Genomic DNA, 23,236 nt, shown 5'->3' on the forward strand with positions numbered 1-23,236 from the left:
GTTTGGACGAGAGTCTCTTTGGTCTTTTGAGCCGATATTGCTTTTTGCGATCTTATTTTTAAGAGTTTTCGTCCTCCGGAAAATGGTGTTAGGTTTTGTGGGTAAATGACGGCTGAGGACAGGATCACGCAAGAGTAGAGGCCAATTCATGCGAATAATGTGATTGATGTTGCCAGCTCTACTGTTGTATGTAGTTACAAATTGCGGTCCTTTAATAGGGGTCATTTCTCCTTCTGGTCTTTTTCTTGTGGGAACTTGTCTGTCTCTGTATTCAGATATAGCCTTCTCTATATTGGTTGTATCATAACCTTTGTCTAGGAATTTTGTTGTTAGATATACCCCGTTTGTCATAGTCTTCCTTGGTGGATCAGTTTCTGCGAAAAAGGCAGAACTGGCTCCTTGGGATATTGTTGATCCACCTTGGATGGTGGCAACTCTCTTTATGTAGGAAAGAATTCCCAGCAGTCGGCTTGAAGTGTGTTCGCGATGTTATTTGGCCATGGTCATTATGTCCCAGTTCCAAATCCAGGAAAACTATTGCTTTCATCAGATACTGAGGTAAACTGTAATCCAAAGGTGTTATTATTGCAGTATTGAACAAACTTATCGATTTGTCCTCTGATCCTTCCCAGATGATGAGGACGTCATCTATGTACCTAAGGTATAGGGCGAGGTTTGCCCCGAACGGTGAATTGGACCAGATGTAATGGTCCTCCCAATAGGCCATATATAAATTTGCGAAACTCGGGGCAAACCCCGCCCCCATCGCCGTCCCACAGATCTGTAGATAGAAGTCACCAGCAAATGCGAAGTGATTGTGAGTGAGGGAAAACTCCAAAAGATCCAGAATGAATTGGGCCTGAATATGGTGTATGGAACCATCAGAGGCAAGGAAATGGCTCACAGCATCTAAACCCCTCCCATGTGGGATGCACGTATAGAGTGAGCTGACATCTAATGAAGCCCATCTGTAATCTTTACTCCATCGTACATCCCGAAGGATATCCAATACATAACTTGAGTCTCTTGTATATGCTTTGGTGTTCACCACTATTGGTTGTAAAAAGTGGTCCACATACTCTGATAGGGGGGCTAGGATCCTCTGCAACTCTGCCCCCCACCCTCTCACCCTCGTTAACCCCAAGTCACTCTGGGAAGTAATTTCCTTGACTCCTGCTATAAATAGGAGCACAGTGTGCATGCAGGTACGTTAACTGACGAAGGCGTGGATACGCCGAAACGCGTCTTGACGTAACCTGCACACAGTCACCTCGAAAGGAACGCCTGCCATCCATTTACCACCTGGATCTTTGCTGCCGCTGGCCACTGCAGCTTCAGTTTCCACTTCCATGAGGGGATGGGCTACATGCCAGTTTCAATGCCTACTGTTCATACACGTCTAGTAAGTGTATTTTTTATCACGCAGTTTTTCATTTAATTAAAAGGTATCACACTACGGAGCGTTCCTCCTGTTTTTTGCTTTCCTTTCAAGTAAAAGTATTGGAAGCACTACTGACTAATGAATTTCTTACTATATCTGGTACCGTGTTAGCCAAAGATGTTAAAAAAAGGTGAATAAAAAAGGATTGTTGTAGTATGTGATTCATTTTATTGACCTTTTCAGTATATTTTTTAGAAACCATCTTTTTGCAATAAAACTCTTATAACGTTCTAAAATGTCTAAATCACAACTTGTATACAAAAACAAGTACATAAAAAAGGTGGTGTTCACTTCAATGCAGCTGAAATATCAGGCAAGAAGGTATAGAACTATGAGGTTGGGACGAGGAGATAGGGCCCATAAAGTTAAAGTGAACATCCAGACTAAAAATCAACTCAGCAGCACTGAAAAGGCCTGGTGTTTCTTTAACAGTATCACAGCATCAGAACTTTGTTTCTCTTATCCAAGCCTCATTTTTAGCTGCACAGAAGAAAACTGCCCGGGCTTTTTTTCCCTAATGCTGTGCAAAGCATGATGGGATTTCTGAAGTTGTTGCTCTCGTTCTGCTGTTTTGGTGCAAATTTTTTTTTTTTGACATTTTGAATTTGACATTTTAAGCCTAGCGTGTGCAGCTGGGAGGGGTAATCAGGACACAGGACAGTTGGAACTGTGTCTCCTGCTCCTTGTCACCTCCTTTCAACCAAAAAGATGGCAGCCCCCATGAATCACAAACATTTGCCTGTTCTTTTAAAACAGGGTGGGTAAAAAATGATATTACCTATCTATTCTAATTAACATAACTAATGTAACTTAATGACAGTATGTTTGTTTAGGCTGAAGCTCCCCTTTAAAGTATGGAAAACAGCACAGTTTGATGTTGGGTGGCTATGCTTTGGTTTGTGTGTTGTGGTAAGAAAAAAATTAATAATGAGTCTTAAGTCTTCTCTATGATAGTGGTACTCAGTATTAGTAGTGGCAAATGTAGTGGATCACAGTTTTTCAAATATTTTATTTTTTTAATTTCCATAAGCTTTGTGTACTAAAATGTATGGGTAATATATGGGGAACCACTGCAATGCGTATAGCATGCCGCAATCATAAAAGTAGCTGTGGTCATAAAATCTTGTGAACAGGGAATTATAATTAAGTGGCCTAGTGCACCTGTCCCTCAGATATCAGACTATAGCAGCCTAATGTGCCCTATTGCCAGATATCAAAATTAAGTGACTTGATGCGCCCCCCTTCCAGTACAGGACTTTAGTAACCTGGCCCTCTCCTCCCTCCAAAATTCCCTTATATCAGAATTAAGACCTCGTTTACATCAGGGACGTTTCTGTGCGATTTTCACAGCGCACTGCCCTGTGCGTTCAGCAAGGTATTGATTTTCCCATGTAATTAAATGTAGCTGGTTCACATCTATGCGCTGCACTGAGCAGCATTACAAAAACATAGTGTTGCATGCATTTCTGTTCGCTAAGCTGTAAAACGCACTTCAATGCAAATGAATGGGTGCGCTTTTTTATCACATAGAAGCGCATGCATTTTTTTACCCCTAATTGGAAAAAAAATACATTTACATATAAAAACAAAGCTTTATTGACAACTTCTACTGCTACAATAAGCAAAACATGCTTTAAAGATGCGCAGTGCAACACAGAGAAATGCGCACACAAGCGCATGCATTTTTACCACACACATTTCTCAGCGCAGCAGATGTGAACGAGGCCTATGTCTGGTGTAGCCACCTCCCTGGATATCACATTTAAGGGGCCTTGTGTAAACCCAACCGCGCATATATCATTATTTAGTGATCTGGTGAAACCCCTAGTGTTAGAATTAAACACACACACACACACACACACACACACACACACACACACACACACACACACACACACACACACACACACACACACCAGAAATAAGTAGTCTGGAACCTTTCTCAATATATCAGAATCAAGTAGCCTCCTTCCGCAAACAAACATAGAATAAAGTGGCCTGTTGTAGACTATCCACCTGCCGTTCCCCTCGAGATAACAAAATTGAGCTACTTTTAGTGGCTTTAACTCACCCCATTCCTGAAGGGCCATCCAGAGCAGTGAGAAGAAGCATGTCTACCTCTGTAAGAGCCTCTCCATCCTCCTTCAACATGCCTCCTCTCCTATCTTCCATGCCACTTTGAAGCTTGCATATGATGCGACAGCACCAATGCTGCAGGGAGTCATGGAGACTGGGATGTTGGAGAAAGGAAGAGTGTGCCGCTGGCCAGGTGAGGTAACACATTCTGTGCATTTTGCATTCATGGGGTGGCCTGCTCTTCCCCCCTTTCTCCTTTGTCTCGGCAGCCACTAACCTCTCCTGGCCATTGTAAAGGGTCTTTGTGACTGTAATAATGACACTTATTGTGAAGATGAAAGTGGTTCATCAACTCAACTTCAGGTTATAGAGAGTCTCTTGGTCTAGTATAATGATGGAAAGTGCCATGTTATGTTTGGTGCACATATGCCAATGTTCTCTTCACCTTCCTTCTGCTTCTATCCTCTCATTTTTGTGGGCACTGATCATTACAGGGGTGTTGAAGGTGTCATCCCTAGACCAACCTAGGTGTCTTCTCTACACCCCTGTCATTTCATAACAGTGAATGTGGCCAAAACTTTTTTTACAACACTGTTGTAGAGAGAACAGAGGCGCCAAAAGAATAAAAACATACTGTATATCTAAAAGTTATAAAATTCTTAGGGAGGCGGTGGTGGACGCACCTCCCCAAAGTAGACCGCATACTGTAGATATAGATGCAAGAAAATGTATTTATATACTCCAACAAACAGTGCAACGCGTTTCGCGGGTATATTCCTGCTTCCTCAGGCAATAACGAACAGGAGTACACACTGAAAAGACAGAGACAAATATAGTGTCCTCAGACTAATGAACATCATGTTTGAGTGTTGTTATTAAAGTCATTGGTAAGGGGGCATAAAAAAGGGGGGGGTCATAAAACCATACCGAGGGGGGAACGGGTTGCCAGGCTGGGAAAAGCCTGCTAGGGTGCTGAATATGGTGGGTGGACTTGGTAGTGGTGGATGGGAATTAATGAGGAAAATTAGTGTACATTGTTGGAACGAAGTGAGGTATGTAGTAGTGTCAACCCGAGGTATGGGGTGTGGAAACAGGAGGGGGGGATGAAAAACATAGAATAAAGTGATATATGAAAGGTCTTGAAAAAATGGCAGAATTTTTTACTTACCAGTGCAGTCTTAAGGTCACGATAAGCGCCTCTGTACTGGTGTGGAGGTTTGCAGCTTCTTATATACTTAAATTGGTGGGTGACTGAGCAATCCGGCGGTGTGTGGAGGCGGGGGCTAGTTGAGGGACAATAGTCTGCACCTATAGGGCTGTGTGGACAAAAGGGGAGTGGGAAATGGTTATGTAAGGGTTGATGGGCAGGGGTTAAATGAAAGGCAGCATCTTTACCTATAGGACTATGGAGGGGCGTGTCTGTTGTCCAATGGTGAGTGGGGGAATGGTAGTGTGAGGGTTTGTGGGCGGTGCGACGATAACGTCACACCGCTATAATAACCTATGGGCCAGCACCTATTCAGCATAAAAATAAGATAAAACAATTTGCAATAAATAAATAAATCAATACAAGATGACTAAAATCAAAAGTATTATAAAAAATGTTTACACAAATAGACCAAAGTTATATATAAAAAACATTGAAGAAAGAACAACTATTTTCTGTTTATGTAGATACCAAGTCCACCCACCATATTCAGCACTCTAGCAGGCTTTTCACAGCCTGGCAACCACCCCCTTTTATGACCCCACCCCCCTTTTTATGCCCCCCTTACCAATGACTTTAATAACAACACTCAAACATGATGTTCATTAGTCTGATGACACTATATTTGTCTCTGTCTTTTCAGTGGGTACTCCTGTTTGTTATTGACTGAGGAACCGGGAATATACCCGCGAAACGCGTTGCACTGTTTGTTGGAGTATATAAATACATTTTCTTGTATCTATATCTACAGTATCCGGTCTACTTTGGGGAGGTGCGTCCACCATCGCCTCCCTAAAAAATTTATAACTTTTAGATATATGCTTTTATTCTTTTGGCGCCTCTGTTCTCTCTACAATATCGTTGTCCACCACTGGTGGAGGGGTCAAATCCCCTTCTTCTCCTATCTACATCTTAAGTGAGGACAGGACTAATCTCCTCACCTGCCTACACAGTAGTTGCCTGTACGGTGACCCTGACTTGTGAGTATATCCATTATATATACTTTTAATTCATCCACCTCTCATCTTACTACACTATATTGGGCTCTCGGTGACCCTTTTTTCCCTTTTTTACAACATGAATGATACTAAATGAGTGGTATATGGATTGAAGTTACTCATGTGGTATTAGGTAATATAACTTTTTATTACCTTTTGTATGCCAGAAACATATGCTTAGTTTACTATGGCTTTGACCTTTCAGTGTTTATCTGGATGGTGAGAAAACATAAGAGCATGTAGAGGAAAGTCGTATGAATACAGGGAGAACCTACAACCTCCAAGCAGATAAGGTCCTTCATGGCAGCTGTATATGGAACACTAGTGTCTTCTAAAGGTGAAAGCGAGAATGAGGCACCATGCATTAAAAAACACCTCTATTTCTCAGCCAGTCATTGGATGCCTCATTCTCTCTTTAATTGACGTTGATACTGTTTTTGAAGAGCACATGGCCTGTTCTAACACCATCAGCTGTTCCACAACACCCTGCTGCCATCTGGTGCCAGACGTTTTCTGCTACCGTCAAGCAATGGTATCTACCTTAAAGAGAACCCGAGGCAGGGTTCTGTGAATAAAATCCCCATACAGAGGCTGGGTCTGTCTATGGAGCCCAGCCTCTGTTGCTATATAGATCACCACTAATCGCCCCCTGCACTCTACAATACCCCATAAATCACAGCCGCGCTATGCGCGCTGTGTTTACCTCGCTCCTGTCACTCTCGCCGCTCCCCCCGCCTCCTGCATCGCTCCGGTCCCGCCTGCGTCCTTTCCCTCCAATCAGCGGCGAGGGAAGGGACGTGGGTGGGGACCAGAGCGATGCAGGAGGCAGGGGGCGGCGTGACTGACAGGAGAGAGGAAAACACAGCGCTCTGACAAGCTGCGTGTCAGCAGCGCGGCTGTGTTTAGGGGGGTTTTGCAGAGCGCACAGGGGGCTTAGGGGCGAACTATATAGCAACAGAGGCTGGGCTCTATAGGCAGACCCAGCCTCTGTATGGGGATTTTATTCTCAGAACCCCACCTCGGGTTCTCTTTAATATAACTTAGGGGATGTAACATGATTGTACATTTGTTTGATAATTTTTTATGCACTCCCTCCAAATACCATCATGGTTACTCCTCTCATCTGTATGCCCTTTGCTTGTTTTACAGGTTGCAATTATTGCAGGAAATTTTGAACTTGCAGAAATTATCAAAACCCACAAAGAATCTGATATTGGTAAGTAGTAATGCAGCATTAAATATGTTTGTGTTGATGTGCTGTAGAGGTCATCGGGGCTGGGTGCTGGATGGGAGGTATGTGTCTCCGCTATTTGGACTATGGTCCCTTTAAAGCCCTGTGTAGACCTGGGAAAGGAGTCCGGATAATGTTGGCAGCAAGCCAGTTGCTGCTGTGTTATTTCTGTTTGAAGGGCTGGACTCCTAGGAATGAGAGGGAAGGAAGGGTGGGCCTTCCCATTCCACCCCAGGTACACACCTGGTATCTTGGAGCAGAGTAATCTGGTTAATGAAATGCATGAATGGTATATGTAGCAGCCTCACAGGCAGTATGATGGAAGGTGTTGGAGGAGTAGCATGTCTGCTACTGGATCTCCTGTCAAAAAGTATTGGAGATAAATTGTTGGAAGCCAAACCACACGGTGGACTGCTGTTACGTGTGGTTTTGGCCGGACTTATTTTGAATAAGCTGGACTTTTTTCACTACAAAGCTGAAGTAAGCTGACCGTTTATTTTTCACATTTTTTACTGCTGGAGCTAAGCTGTTTATGTTCTGCTTCACAATAAACAGACTTTGTTTATACATCTGTGTACTGCATGCTGGCTGCGACCCCTCTAAACTTCACAGTGCGTAAGGCAGGACAATGTCTGCCACACAGACTAGCTGCAGGGAGTACAAACTTACAACTGAACACTGGTTTTGAACTTTTTTTAATTAGACAGGCCGGTCACAATCTCAGTATTTATTGCATGTAGTAAAAAAAGTCCTGTATGCTGAACATTCTCTGCAAATTGTGCGGCAACAGTCTGTGGCGGTTTTATGTTGGCACGTGTATTGTCTCTGAGCTCAGGAACAGAAGATATGCCAACTATGCACTTATCCATACAGGCTAAATGCTATTGCCTGGCTAGCTGTCTTAGCAGCCTGAAGGCTTACATTTCCTTACTTCCTGTGAACTGCAAGTCCCTACTTTTCACATACACTTAGTTTGTACTGCAATGAAGGGATGCTGGGAAGTGTTCTGCATGTGCTTTGGTTGTCACATGGTCAAATTCTTATTTAACCTCCCACTAGCTATATCCAGAGAGGAGAGGAAACAGGATGTATTGCACTGACAAGCATATTGCCTTCCTTGTATTGTTTATGTACACTTCCTGATTACTCTGTTGTGGGTATATTTGGGCTTTATTATTGTTTAACTAGTTCACATTTTTGGATGTAGAATCTACTTTAAAAAAAACTCCCCTGTTGTGTTCCTGGACATAGAAACCTTGTTCATATACACATGCTGCCGTGCACACCTGCATGCTCATGCTCCTGCACCTTCATGCTCATGCTCCTGCACGCTCATTCACCTGCTTGATCTGGTTTAACAGTGAATGATAGCTGCTATTGCAAATAGCAGCAATCATTTAATAAAGTTAGACAAAAAAAGTTTTACACATTAAAAAAAGTTAGAGTGACAAGGTCACAACAAAAAATGTACCCCTACCTAGCCTATTAACCCTTTTTAACCCATGTAATACTTATACATGTTAATACACCTTTAATGATTGCCATTTGTTGCGAACGTTTGCAACAGTTTGGGGACCCAATGCTCTACAAATGCATTGCTCTGCTACTGACTAGGGATGCATCTGTACACCACTGTGGACCCTGAACTGTCGTCCTAGCAGTCACATCCGATTGCTACCAACACGTAAGCTGGGGATAATGGTCAGCAACATGCCCAGCTAGTAGTGAAATAAGGTATATGTGGTAATCATGAAGGGACAAAGAATGTATTTTTATAGATTCTACAACTGTGGACTTCTTATGTGATAATTAGGAACGATGAAAACATTAAAAAAAACGTTTCGGTACTTATCCGTTAGCCGGGCGCATCCTCTAGGTGGCGACAAAACTCCACCAGAGTTACATCTTTCCCTACTATCCATGTCGGCCTGGAGGAGGAATAGTAATTAGCGCCACCTGCCGGATGCGCCCGGCTAACGGATAAGTACCAAAGTTTCTTTTCTGCATTTACGTCCAATTTTTCCAATACGAAAATGGCTATAAAATAATTCTTAAAAATATTAACAAAAATAGAAAGCCTAGATTATCCTGAAAAAATAAACATATCTATATAATGAAAACACTATAGCTGTTTCAATAGTGACACAGCTGTGTAAGTGTAAAAACTGACAAAAATGTACGGGGTAAAAACCCATAAATGTGAAGAGATTAAGCTATATTTGAAGGCTTTTGGAATGCACTGGTTTCAGACAAGTCTTTGGAAGGTATCAGTATGCTCAGATGTGTTGCTAGTATGAGGAGTACACAGCAGGGACAAATCAGGGATAATGGGAAGATCATGTAGGCCAATCCTCACAGCTATTATACAAGAGAGAATCTTCTGATTGCAGTAGTCTATAGATGGCTTATTGCCATTAACCATTGCTTTCTATTGTAAAATGGAAATCAAGCCATCATTTTGGGTTTTTTCAGGAGTCCATTTTCTTACTTCTGATAAGCATTTTCTTTCCTTCCTGTTTTGGTGATCTGGGTTGCATCTACTTAAGATGTGAGAAAGTCTTTCCAGTAGGGACACAGTCAGCTAGTTGATGTTAAGCCTTGTACATGTGTATAAGGCAGTCACCTGTAGGGATCAGAACTCATTCCCATGGTCAACAGTTCAGAGCCGTGTCATGTAGAGATACATTGCTAGCTCATTCTGTTGCTATGCAGGGGGAGGAGGGATGACAGCTGCACTCAGCGAAGTGGGAGTGGTAAATAGGAAACAATGCTGTTCTCTCAGCAATGCATTGAGGCCATCATATACATGTATTTATTTTATTTATTTATTGTATTTATAAAGTGCCAACATATTACGCATACATGCTAGATTGTCAGCAGAGGTGGGCCCGAACATGTAGTGTGTGTACGAAGCCCAAATTATACGATTGTTGAGGATATTTTCCTCATCTTTCTATCCAGTAAATAGGTGATAGCTGGTCAAGAATTGAGAAGAAGCCTTTCTCAAGAACACAGAGAGAAATGCAAACCAGTCACAGGTTATCACCTTCCCCATCAAGAAAAAAGCTGTTGTTGGGGAAATTCCTCTTTAGGTTAGGTTCACAGTGGGCCATTGCGGGGCAATTGAAAAGCAGTGTGACGCTCACGTGTGATGTGATGGAGTGCGTTACTAAAACGAAATTCATGCAGTGCGTTTACCACATAACGTCCACAGTAACAGTGCATGAAGCATACTTTCATTTACTGTATGCCTCACTGTATACGCAACCTGCGGAAAACAAGCGATGCCACTTTCGCGATCTGTTAAGTTGCATTCCTGCTGTCACAGGGAATGCAACACAACTCTCACTGTGAAACTAGCCTTAAAGATATTCTGTCATGAATTAGTTTTTATGTTAATGTGAGTCCACACTTTTAAAATTGTCAAATTTGTTTCAGTCAAAAACAGCTGTTTCTTGTGGAATTTACATTCTCTCTCCCTAATGAGTGAAGGACACTTAACACCATATGGAAATGGAAGGAATCAACAGCTGATATTTCTGATAACAGGCACTCATAAAATTGCCATATATTAAAGAGGCCTGTAAGGAATACATGTTAATAATAAAACTTTAATCATCTGTTTAGTGTATCTAAAGGAAAATAAGTCAGCTACACCAGGATAATGTACTTTTGTATGCTTGATAATGTTTTACCACTAACACGTTACTTCATCAGTTTCAGTAAAATGAAGGAAAGTCCAGGGAAGCATAGTGTGTTTCAAAAACTATCTCTAAAAAGGTGCGGTAACTATTCACATCACTTAGCAGCAACATACAGTAAGCCCTTAACAACTTTACACAGACATTTTAGCAATATTTACTTATTTTATTTATAAAGCGCCAACATATTACGCAGCGCTGTACATTAATTTAGGTTACAGACAATATTTAGGGGTGACATACAGCAAAATGACAATACAGGAATACAAGAAAACCAGATCACACAGCACAGTATGAGTACCAGGTAATGCTTAGTCACTGGAGGGGAGCATGGAGATTAGGCAAGTTAGGTTCACTCAGATGCATAGCACGGGTTCACAGTAATGGAGGTGCATGATCAGGTTGGACACAAAGGAGGAGGACCCTGCTCAAAGGCTTACAATCTAAAGGAAGAGGTAGGGACACGAGAGGTAGGAGACCAGAGTTCAGCTGTGGGTTTAGAGCACTTGTGAGGGGTAGTAGGCTAGAGTGAAAAGGTGAGTTTTGAGGGCTTTCTTGAAGATGTTGAAGGAGGGGGCTGCCCTAATGGGTGGAGGTAGGGAGTTCCATAGTGTTGGAGCAGCTCTTGAGAAGTCCTGGAGGCATGCATGGGACTGGGTGATGCGGGGGGCGGTTAGGCGAAGTTCATTGGAAGAGCGGAGTGAGCGGTGTGTACCTCTGAGTAAGATCGGAAATGTAGGTTGGACAGGTTTTGTGGACAGATTTGTAGGTCAGACACAGTATCTTGAATCTGATTCTGGACTGGATAGGAAGCCAGTGGAGGGATTCAAGGAGGGGATCCGCCATGGTGGAGCGATGGGAGCAGTGGATAATTCTGGCTGCCGCATTCATGATGGACTGCAGTGGGGCTGTTCGGGTCATAGGGAGACCAGACAGCAGGGCATTGCAGTAGTCAAGGCGGGAAATTATGAGGGCATGGATGAGGAGTTTGGTTGTGGCAGAGGTCAGGAAAGAGCGAATCTTACAGATGTTACGAAGGTGGAAGTTGCAGGACTTTGTGAGGTTTTGGATGTGGGAAGTGAAGGAGAGTGCGGAGTCCAGGGTGACACCCAGACAGCGGGCTTGAGAGGTAGGGCGAATGGTAGTGTTGTTAACAGTGACCTGCACATCTGGGAGGTTTATGGATGTCCGGGGTGGGAAGATCATAAATTCCGTTTTGTCTAGGTTTAGTTTCATGAACCTAGCGGACATCCAGGAGGAGATGGCTGATAGACAGGAGGAGACATTGTCCATGGTAGTGGTGGATATGTCAGGGGTGTGGAGGTAGATCTGGGTGTCATCTGCATACAGATAGTCAATATGTTCTTTCAGGAGAAGAAAGTAAATTGTGTATGGCAAGTAACAATAAAGCTGTTCAGAAACTATGTACTTTTCATGCCTCCATCTTGCTTTGGGCTGTGTTCAACATTTTGGGGGAGATCTCAGCAGAAATAAAGTAGCTAATAGAGCAATCTACACTGAGGTCCTTGTGAACATACCAAACAAGAAGAAACAGGAAATACCAGTGACTACAAGTCAAAATGTTATGAATACTAACTAAGCCTAGCATTTAAATGTATGTCAAATTGTTTTGTTTTATTTTTTTAATCCCTTTCTTCAATTTTTCTGTTTGTAAACAAATGTACAATTTCTCCATTTATTTTCACTGCAGTGCCTTTTCGGGAGACTCCAACTTACACAAAGCGCAGACGTGTCGTGAGCTGTGTGGGTCTCTCATCCCCACGTTTTCTGCAGCGCTCCGCCAGTGACAACAACCTCAATTCCGATGGTGCGCATTACTCTCCAGTGCCCTCGCTTCGCGGCCTACCCCCACAGTTGCTCTCCCAGGGACCTGAGGTCTCTAGTGGAGCAGCAGTGGGGGATAGTAGCCTAGCGAGCACTGCCAGTTCCCGCAGCACACACAGTCGCTCTCCATCACTACATCGGGCAAGAGAAGACAGGGATAGTGACAGCCACACACTAAGAAGAGGACGAGGAAAAAGCAGGTAAGAAGTAATATACCTTAGGAACAAACATTTTGCACTGTGACAGAAGTGGTTTACTTTGTAGCATTTCCATTGCTTACGCATCATGGAACAATCACATTTCCCACATTTTCCAATTACGAAAACTTCATGTGGTGTTATAGGAATGAGAAAAGAGCAGTAGTAAAATGCAGGATAGGATAGAAAGAGGATAGAGAGACAGAGCCTGATACTATGACTGTGAGAAGGTTGTTTTCTGACTGTGAGAAGGTTGTTTTTCAAACTGTACGTGTTCTGTTTTGTCACCATAAAGAAATGAGCATAGTCACGTATCATGACACAGTTGCAGTTCAGGTAGGCTGTTTACCTTGATACCCAAGGGCCCCGATCACACTAGAAGCAATATCATGCAGTGCTCTGCCACTGGCCATCAGTGCAGTATGGCCCAGTTCAGTATTTGTTACAGAAGCAGCATGACAAAATGCATCAGGGTGTACATTTTGGACTTGTTAAAGCTTCTATAAACTTCAGAGGCACAGATGACTGCTCTCAGGCAAGTTGTTCTCCCTGCACTGTCACCATATATGCTGGTGGGAAGGAAAGGCATTCAGAAAAACCTACATAGATAAAGGTTTTCCAACATGTCTGGTTGTCATTTTACTGTAGGATCTGTTTGTCTGAAATATGTATAGATACACATAGACATGAGACTGAAAATGTATTCCACAAAAAAAAGATAACCATGACTACAAACACCACTGCACACCAATCATTGAGTAATAAAATGTCAAAATTTATTAGGGCTCGTTTCCACTAGTGCGGTGCGAATCACTGGGATTCCACCGCTGACGAAATCGCATGCGGATGCGATTCCGCGTGCGTTTTTTGCCGCGATTTCGCATGCGATTTCGCATAGGCAGGGTATATGCGAATTTAACCATGTCACTGCCTGGTTCAATTTACATTAGTTTTCATGCGGATTCGCACGCGAAATCGCGGCAAAAAACGCATGTGCGTTTTCCCTATCAAATACATAGCCTGCGAATCGCCTGCATTACACACACAGGCGAATTCTGCCGGCTCTACCGTGCAGAAAAATCCTGCACAGAAAAACGCAGGAAAAAACTGACAAGTGGAAACAGGGCCATCCACTTGTATTGGTTATGTGAATCCGCATGCAGGCAACGCATGCGGATTCACTCTAGTGGAAACGGGCCCTTAAGTACGTATCCAAAAATGATTAAAAATAATCCACACTGCCAATGACGGCTGATAAATAAAAGTGCAAATGACAAGATACAAGGTGACTACAGAGGGCAGTAGTAGAGCATAATTATAAACCATATGACAGCCGCTTGTACTGACAAAAGACCAATCTCCACACTGTAAATAGTCTACGGTCAAATGCAAAGTGTATAACTGCCAGTGGCATGTGAATCAATAATATTGACTACAAGAGCGCTGCTTACCACTGTTCACCACTGTCACTATTCAGCCCGTCTGGCAGGGACGGGCTGAGCCCAAAGTGCTGTTTACATTGCGCGCATAGCCGGCAATTGAGGGGGTGGCCGCTATTGTAACAGCGGGTGGCTGTTACACGCCGCTCACATATTGGGACTACTTCCGGTATGTGAGCGGGCGTGTAACAGCCACACGCTGGTACAATAGCGGACACCCCCTCTATTGCCGGCCATGCTCGCAATGTAAACAGTACTTCAGGCTCCCAGGAGAGAACGCGGCTACCGCACATCCGACACTGCCTGCATTGCCCGATACGAGCCTGCACATGGATTAAACGGATCGCCACCAGCAGCAGCCTGATGATAGCGATGCGGGCATAACCTGGAGCTGCACGTAGCTTGTGAGTAGACCTCTGCCTGGCTACCTACATTGCAGGCAACTATGCCTGGCTACCTACACTGCAGGCAACTATGCCTGGCTACCCACACTGCAGGCAACTATGCCTGGCTACCTACACTGCAGGCAACTATGCCTGGCTACCTACACTGCAGGCAACTATGCCTGGCTACCCACACTGCAGGCAACTATGCCTGGCTACCTACACTGCAGGCAACTATGCCTGGCTACCTACACTGCAGGCAACTATGCCTGGCTACCTACACTGCAGGCAACTATGCCTGGCTACCTACACTGCAGGCAACCATGCCTGGCTACCTACACTGCAGGCAACCATGCCTGGCTACCTACACTGCAGGCAACCATGCCTGGCTACCTACACTGCAGGCAACCATGCCTGGCTACCTACACTGCAGGCAACTATGCCTGGCTACCTACACTGCAGGCAACTATGCCTGGCTACCCACACTGCAGGCAACTATGCCTGGCTACCTACACTGCAGGCAACTATGCCTGGCTACCTACACTGCAGGCAACTATGCCTGGCTACCTACACTGCAGGCAACTATGCCTGGCTACCTACACTGCAGGCAACTATGCCTGGCTACCTACACTGCAGGCAACTATGCCTGGCTACCTACACTGCAGGCAACTATGCCTGGCTACCTACACTGCAGGCAACCATGCCTGGCTACCTACACTGCAGGCAACCATGCCTGGCTACCTACACTGCAGGCAACTATGCCTGGCTACCTATACTGCAGGCAACCATGCCTGGCTACCTATACTGGAGGTGCACCTATGCTGGACATTAGTTTAGGTTACAGACAATATTTAGGGGTGACATACAGCAATATGACAATACAGGAATACAACAAAAAACAGATCACGCGGCACAGTAAGAGTACAAGGTAATGCTTAGTCAGTCACTGGATGGGCGCGTAGAGAGTAGGCGATTTGAGTTCACTCAAATGCATAGCATGGGTGCACAGTAATGGAGGTGCATGACCCTGCCCAAAGGCTTAGAATCTAGAGGGAGAGGTAGGGACACGAAAGGTAGGGGACCAGATTTCAGCTGTGGGTTTAGAGCACTTGTGAGGGGTGGTAGGCCAGAGTGAAAAGGTGAGTTTTAAGGGCCTTCTTGAAGATGTTGAAAGAAGGGTCTGCCCTAATGGGTGGAGGTAGGGAGTTCCATAGTATTGGAGCAGCTCTTGAGAAGTCCTGGAGGCATGCATGGGACTGGGTGATGTGGGGGCGGTCAGGCGAAGTTCATTGGAGGAGCGGAGTGAGCGGCTAGGTGTGTAGCTCTGAGTAAGATTGGAATTGTATGTTGGACAGGTTTTGTAGACAGATTTGTAGGTCAGACACAATATCTTGAGGGATTCACAATATCTTGAGGGATTCACAGAGGGGAGCTGCTGTGGAGGAGATTTGGAAGGAGTGGATAATTCTGGCTGCCGCATTCATGATGGACTGCAGTGGGCCATTCGGGTCATAGGGAGACCAGACAGAAGGGCATTGCAGTAGTCAATGGCGCGAAATTATGAGGGCATGGATGAGGAGTTTGGTGGTGGCAGAGGTCAGGAAAGGGCGGATCTTGCAGATGGTACACAGGAGGAAGTTGCAGGACTTTGTGAGGTTTTGGATGTGGGGAGTGAAGGAGAGTGCGGAGTCCAGGGTGACACCCAGACAGCGGGCTTGAGAGGTAGGGCGAATGGTAGTGTGGTTAACAGTGACCTGCACATCTGGGAGGCTCAGGGATGGCCGGGGTGGGAAGATCATAAATTCCGTTTTGACTAGATTCAGGAACCTAGCGGACATCCAGGAGGAGATGGCTGATAGGCAGGAGGAGACCTTGTCCATGGTAGTGGTGGATATGTCAGGGGTGTGGAAGTAGATCTGGGTGTCATCTGCATACAGATGATAGGTAAAACCCATGGAGGAGATGACCTTGCCAATGGAGGATGTGTATAGGGAGAACAGTACAATCAAGAAGTACATTTCCTCCAGAGTAAAATGAGCCATAAATGTATTTTCTCCTATGTTGCTGTCACTTATAGTAAGTAGTAGAAATCTGGCATTACCGACAGGTTGTGAGCTAGTCCACCTCTTCATGGGGCATTCTCAGGAAGGCGTTTATTCTTTATAAAGACACTTATTGAAAAGGATTTATATAAAGATGCTGGACAGCCTCCCTGCTTGCTGCACACTTTTTTTTTTGGCAGTTGGACAGACCAACTGTCATTCACTAAGGCCTTTTGAAAATAAAGAAAACCCTGAAATTCCCCCATGAGGAGATGGGCTAGTCCAAAACCTGTTGGTTCTGTGAGATTTCTACTACCTATTGTAAGTGACAGCAAGATGGGAGAAAATTCATTTATGGCTCATTTTAATCTGGAAGAAATGTACTTCTTATTTGTATGTGTTTTACCAGTCCGACAAAGGCTTTTTATAAGCTGAAAGCTCACTGTTTATCCATCTCTAAGTTAGCCAATAAATGGTATCATCCTGATTCAAAACTCCTTGCTTTTTCATGATAGTGGTCCTTTAACCTCTTGAGCACTGCAGGGCTAAACCCCCCTAGTGACCAGGCCATTTTTAGTAAAAAAAAAAAAGGCCACTGCAGCTTTAAGGCCAAGCTGCAGGGCCGCACACCATAGCACACAAGTGATTCCCCCCCCCCCTTTTCTCCCCACCAACAGAGCTCTCTGTTGGTGGGGTCTGATCGCTCGCCCATGTTTTTTTTTTTTTAAATAAATATTTTTGTTTGTGTTTTTTTTAAAAAAAGACCTGTTCCTTTAAACCCCTTCCCTCCCTCCCCCCAGCCAGTCAATCACGGCGATCAGCTCTCATAGGCTTCACCCTATGAGAGCCGATCGCTCTCTTGTCCCCCAGGGGGACAGCCGTGTCACACGGCTGTCCCCAGTGCAGCGTTGCTGCTGATCGCAGCGCTGCACCATATACATAGACGGCGTGATCGCCGTCTAACAGTCTCTCGAGCGGCAATAGCCTCTTGGAGACTGAAGGCGGGGCGGAGCTCCGCCCCCCAAGCAGGAGATGCGCGCGCAGCCTGCGCACGATCTCCTGCAAATGTAAGCCACAGGACTTTGCGCCAATCGGCGTTAGGCGGTCCTGGGGCTGCCACCGCGGCCACGCCCATCGGCGTGACACGGTTGGCAACAGGTTAAGTTCAACCAGGAGGGAAAAAAAACATGAAGTACTATCTTATAAGAATAATAGTAACAGCCACCGTACATGTATTATAGAACAAAAAAAGGAAGCCATCATCACAGGTAACAGTGAAATAAATAATAGGCCTAACTCTTCACTAAAACATGTTTATGCAGTGGCAACATCACATGAGAAATGGTATTACAGATTGGTATCACCCAGATATGTATCCCAGATGCATTGTTTCAGGATAAACCCTACTACTAAACCAAGTTCTTGAAGGGTGATGTTGATTTAATATTAGGCTTCCAATTGTCAAGGGATGGGCAAGCTGGGAATAGCCATCTAAAGGCAATACATTGCTTGGCAGCAGATAAAGTTTCCACAATTAACACTTTATCATATCTTGGCAAGTCTTTATCTGCAAGATTAACAAGCAAAGTATAGTCAAATTGCTGAACCAATGGTGTCATGAAGATATCTGCTTACTTGTCTCCAGGGGAATACTGTACAAGTTGCATTTAGCATTCTTGTCATTATTCATCATTTGATTGCACACCACCATTAAGCCAGTTATTACATGAAGTTACAGTAGCCGACAGTGCATGGCTTTCTGTAAACAGTTAGTACTGGTTTCCAATGTGATGTTTGGCTCTAAAACGAGAAGTTAATATCAGCCCTACCTTCAACAGAATGCTGTCTAATAAGTGGCCTTTGTGTTGGACACTGAAGCATGTTGACTATGAAGCAGTGGAGGTCAAGGCCACCATTTATTTCCAGATTTAATTCAAGTTACAGTAGAGAGAGACACAGAATAGGGAACAATTTTAAGGTACAGGCACATAACTAGATAGATAGACTCTTGGAGTCTTTTAGCTTTCGTTATCATCAGCATATGACAGGCACATTTTTAGGCTGCAGGGCATCGTGTAGGCATTGTAAGAGCCCAGTAGAGATGTGCCAGTGAGTTCTGATAACTGATACTACCAGAATGATGCTTCTTCTCTTGACAATATTTTGTACACTAGAAGATAAGTGGTACAGGTCAGAACACTGACACTGGCAACCGCCACCTACTCTTCATCCATCCTACTCCCATTTATTTATTTATTATTTGATTGTAGTTATAAAGGGCCAACATATTACGCAGCGCTGTCATTTCAGCTGTCCTGACTTCAGCCTCCTCTCCCATTGATTACTTATCCTTCTACTCCCTATGTAATTTCCACCCACCCTTAACCTATCCTCTCAACACCTAATAATAGTTATCCTAACCTCTACATTCACCCACCCTTTATTAATCCTTTTGCTCACCCATACTCCCTGACTTCCACTTACCAAATCACTCCTCACTGGCCCCCTCACCTCTATAGGCTGCCATACACTGGTCAATTGCCACCAGATTGACCAACAGATAGATCCCTCTCTGATCGAATCTGATCAGAGAGGGGTCTATTGGCTGCCCATACACTGCACACAGATTTTTTATCAATTTCAGCATGAAATCGATTCACAACCTGTGGAACTGCCGCTGCCACCTTTCCTTGCCGCCCCTAGGCGGTGCTCCCCCAGCCATCAGCAATGATATTACCTGTCCACCGCAGCGAGTCACCAGGTCCGTGCTGTTCCTTCCTTCAGCGTCCTTCTCTGTCTCCTCTTCACTTCCTGTCCCGTCCTGTGACAAGCAGAAGTTTAGACAGTAGAGGGCTCTCTACTGTTTAAACTTTGGCTTCTCACAGGACAGGACAGAAAGTGAAGAGGAGATGGAGAAGAAGGCCAGCCGGAGAAAAGGACAGCACGGAACTGGGGACTCGCGCCAGCTGGACAGGTGAGATTATTATTGCATTGGTCGTCGCTGAATCCAATGCCACTAACGACACGCTCCTGACCTGCCGGTAATCGAGCAAAATTATTTTACGCCTGGACAGATCGACTGAATCGACCAATTTCAGATGGAAATCTGTCGATCGGACAACATTTATGCTAACGATTTCACAGCAGATTCGATCACAGTGATCGAATCTGCTGTATATCCAACGGGAAATCGACATAGTGTATGGGTACCTTATCTCTACCAATCATCCACCATTCCATCACCCATATCGTCTCCTCTGACTCACTGCTCTTCTATTCATTTCTATTCTCCATATGACTACAACTACTTACCAATCCCTTATTTGCCCTCTAACCCTCTGAAAACTCACCTTTTCAGGCAAGCATATTGTCCTACCTAGGACACTTCAGCCACTGACCACCATTTCTACCATCTCAAACACAGCTTCCCTCTACCTACTGTCCTATCCCTTAAACCTATAAGGCCTTTTGGCCGGGGCTCTCTTCCTCTTTTGTCTCACAATGCTATGTAATGTGTATGCATATCTTCCGCCCCTGTGCAAAAATCTGTAGTTCATTTGTTCACTAAATCAGCGTTAATCAACCATTATCTTGTTTTGTTAACTGTTGTTATTGTTTATTTTCTATTGTTATAACTTGTATTTTGTTGTACAGCACCATGTAAGATGCTGGCACCATATAAATGATTAATAATAATAACCTTCATTGCACCTCTTCTGACCTCGACCTATCCCTCATCTATTCTTCCATCCATCCCATGTCACCTCTCCTGACTTTTACATAAAGCCTTGAGCCATCTATTCCCAATTCCCCATGATCTGACTCCGACCCAACTCTATTTTACTTTTCACCTCTATTCCCATCTCTCCTATGACTTCTCCTAGCCTTCACCTTGAAAGCTTTTGAGCTATTTTAATTAACAAATTAGGACCACAATGTGATTGATTATGTACCAGTAAGTCATAAAATAAGGTTAGGAGAACCCAGTTACACAAATAAGTCCAAAACATTATATTTATGAATTTATTTATTGAAGAAAATTGTACAAAGTTACTTAGTTACTTATTTGTTTGTGGGAAAAAGATTTAGACCTCATTTATTCTCAGTTCATCTGTGTTTCAGTCAATGGAACGAAATGCAGGTGAGAACGTGGGCAGCAGTGCCTAATTTAAAGAACAGAATTTTGAGTATCCAAATCTGATCTTCACAACGCAGGTTAACAGAAATGGAAAGGATCTCATAGGACATTAATTTATGTTGACCAGGCTGGAAAAGGTTACAAAACAATTTCCAAAGATTTAGGACCACAACAGTTCAAATGGAGGCAATTCAATGCCATAGTTACCTTCCACAAGAGTCATCGGCAAATAAGATCACATCAAAAGCAATATTTGTAACAATCCAGGAGATATTCCAGGTCTCTCATACATTGTCTAATGTTGGTGTTTATAAGTGTACCTTCAGTAGAAAACTGAATAATAGTGGTGTGCATTGCAAGATGACAAGAGTTACAATTCGTGAAGACCACTGCTGCCAGTCTAGTTTGTCAAAGGCAACCTGCATAAGCTGGAAGGCTGCTGGAAGAGTGTTATCAGAATATATGAGACATAAAATAAAACTTTGAAAGGAAACGCCTTGTGTTTGGTGTATAGAGTACACTTTATTCCAGCATCAACCTTATCCCATCTCTGATGCGTGGTGGTGGCAGAGTTGCTGGGTTCACATTATCTAGTTTTGGTGTAAAAAAAAAAGACAACATTTTAGGATATATTTATGCAGAAACATGTGAAAAATGGTAGTGGCAGTATCATAGTTTGGGTCTCATTTGCTGCTAAGGCAGAGCGAGACCAGTTTAGTGAAATTGAAAACTGTCCCAGCATGAATGGGGCCCAGGCTGTGGCAGAGAGGGTTAACTCACCTATGTTGCTGCTTTACTGTATGTCACTCTCCATTCTCCCAATACTTCTGCCTTAACAAGCAAACTTCTGCTTGTGAAGGTGGAAAAGTCAGGAAGCTGTAGAGGGGTGTGGGGCGCAGTGGTGCCAGGTGGCGACATAGGTGAAAATGAAGGATAACGTCTACAAAACTGAAGCTCAAGAGAAAATAGGTCATGCACTATGACTGTAAACACAAATGTCAGTCTACCAAACAATGGTTAAAGTAGAAAAAGGACTTTCTTAATGGCTGAGTCAGAATCCTAATAGTAATCCTATAGAAATGCTGTGGAAAGACTACAGATGGGCAGCTCATGTGAGGAAGTCTACTGACATTTCTGAGTTGAAACAGGCGCACGAACGAGGACGTGCATGGCCAGGGCTGCACAGGCGCAGTGTGCGGCGACTGAAGAAAGCAAAACTGAGCTGCAGCGGGAGACTGGAGTAACGTTTGGTAGCGTCACGTGCACAGGGCTAGAAAAGTTAAACTTTTTTATGAAGTATTTCAGGTTTCTTTTAAAGCAGAAGGTCTCCCACAATGCATCACTACTGAATATGCAAATTATCTCTTAACGAAATGTTTAGTTATAGACATTTTTAGTTATAGTTTTTGCTGCGCACGGTGTGGCCATCCCATCCACTGGAAGCACAGCAAAGGTTCACTAACTTTTTGCCACACTCATGATGTAGTGTAACTTTAGAAAATGTAAAATGGTTCTCAAACTCACAAGTAACATTGTACTTATACTGGATAGTTCCTTCACCCTATATAAACCAAGGCAGACACTTCAACTTGTGGTGAGGGTAAGACAGTCTTTAAAATACAAAGATGAAAGCACTGCACATGAAACTAACTTGTTAACTATGGGATATACCATGGCCTCTATAAATGAAAGCCTTCATAGAAGTATGTACAACATGAATTATTTGACAGAATGGAAAATATACCATATAGAATAATAATAAAAATATAGGCATAAGACTTGGAACTATGCTACCAACCTCCAAGTGAAGTTGCTGCTTATGTCATTCAATACAACAGCTAATGACTAGTGATGGTCATGTCTAGGAGAACTCACTGAGAAGCATGTGATCAGTTTGAGCAGGTGATAGAAATGTAAGTCTCTGATTTGCTAGTCACAATCATGTGCTAAAGCAGGATGTGATCACAGGAAATCAGAGCTTAATCTATCAGCTGATCAAACAAATCGCATGCTTCTCCATGAGTTCTCCTAGACATGACCATCACTATTAATGACTTACTTGTCTTACACAACATACTGTATATGTAGCTGCATTGCAATTTATTATAGTCTGCTTAAGTCTTTTTGATATAAGGTAGTTGCCATAAAACGAAATACACACCAGCCATCATTTGTTAACACAAACAATCTTTATAAGTTTACTGGATATGAAATATGTTATCTATTTTTATTTCAGAGCCAGTGCCAAAACAATACTAGCTTATCCCCCAAAACAATATAAGAAGTACATAAGAGCTTAAAGAGGAACTCCAGTGAAAATAATGTAATAAAAAAGTGATTCATTTTTACAATAATTATGTATAATTGATTTAGTCAGTGTTTGCCCATTGTAAAATCTTTTAAATCCCTGATTTACATTCTGACATTTATTACATGGTGACATTTTTACTGTTGGCAGGTGATGTAGCTGCTGCATGCTTTTTTGGCAGTTGGAAACAGCTGTAAACAGCTATTTCCCACAATGCAACAAGGTTTACA

General features: G+C 43.5%; 1 protein-coding gene across 8 annotated transcripts in view; it reads left to right on the forward strand.

Annotated features, from left to right (window-relative positions):
* The window catches only part of SHANK3 (SH3 and multiple ankyrin repeat domains 3), a 597,458-nt gene that overhangs the window by 384,728 nt on the left and 189,494 nt on the right, over positions 1-23,236 (forward strand). For all 8 annotated transcript variants that reach the window (XM_068275859.1, XM_068275860.1, XM_068275861.1 and 5 more), the window contains 2 exons: positions 6,872-6,938; positions 12,366-12,699. In XM_068275859.1, coding sequence (XP_068131960.1) covers positions 6,872-6,938; positions 12,366-12,699 — 401 coding nt within the window. The remainder of the gene's footprint in view (positions 1-6,871; positions 6,939-12,365; positions 12,700-23,236) is intronic.

The sequence above is a fragment of the Hyperolius riggenbachi genome, chromosome 3 (genome assembly GCF_040937935.1).
Source record: "Hyperolius riggenbachi isolate aHypRig1 chromosome 3, aHypRig1.pri, whole genome shotgun sequence".
NCBI lineage: Eukaryota > Metazoa > Chordata > Amphibia > Anura > Hyperoliidae > Hyperolius > Hyperolius riggenbachi.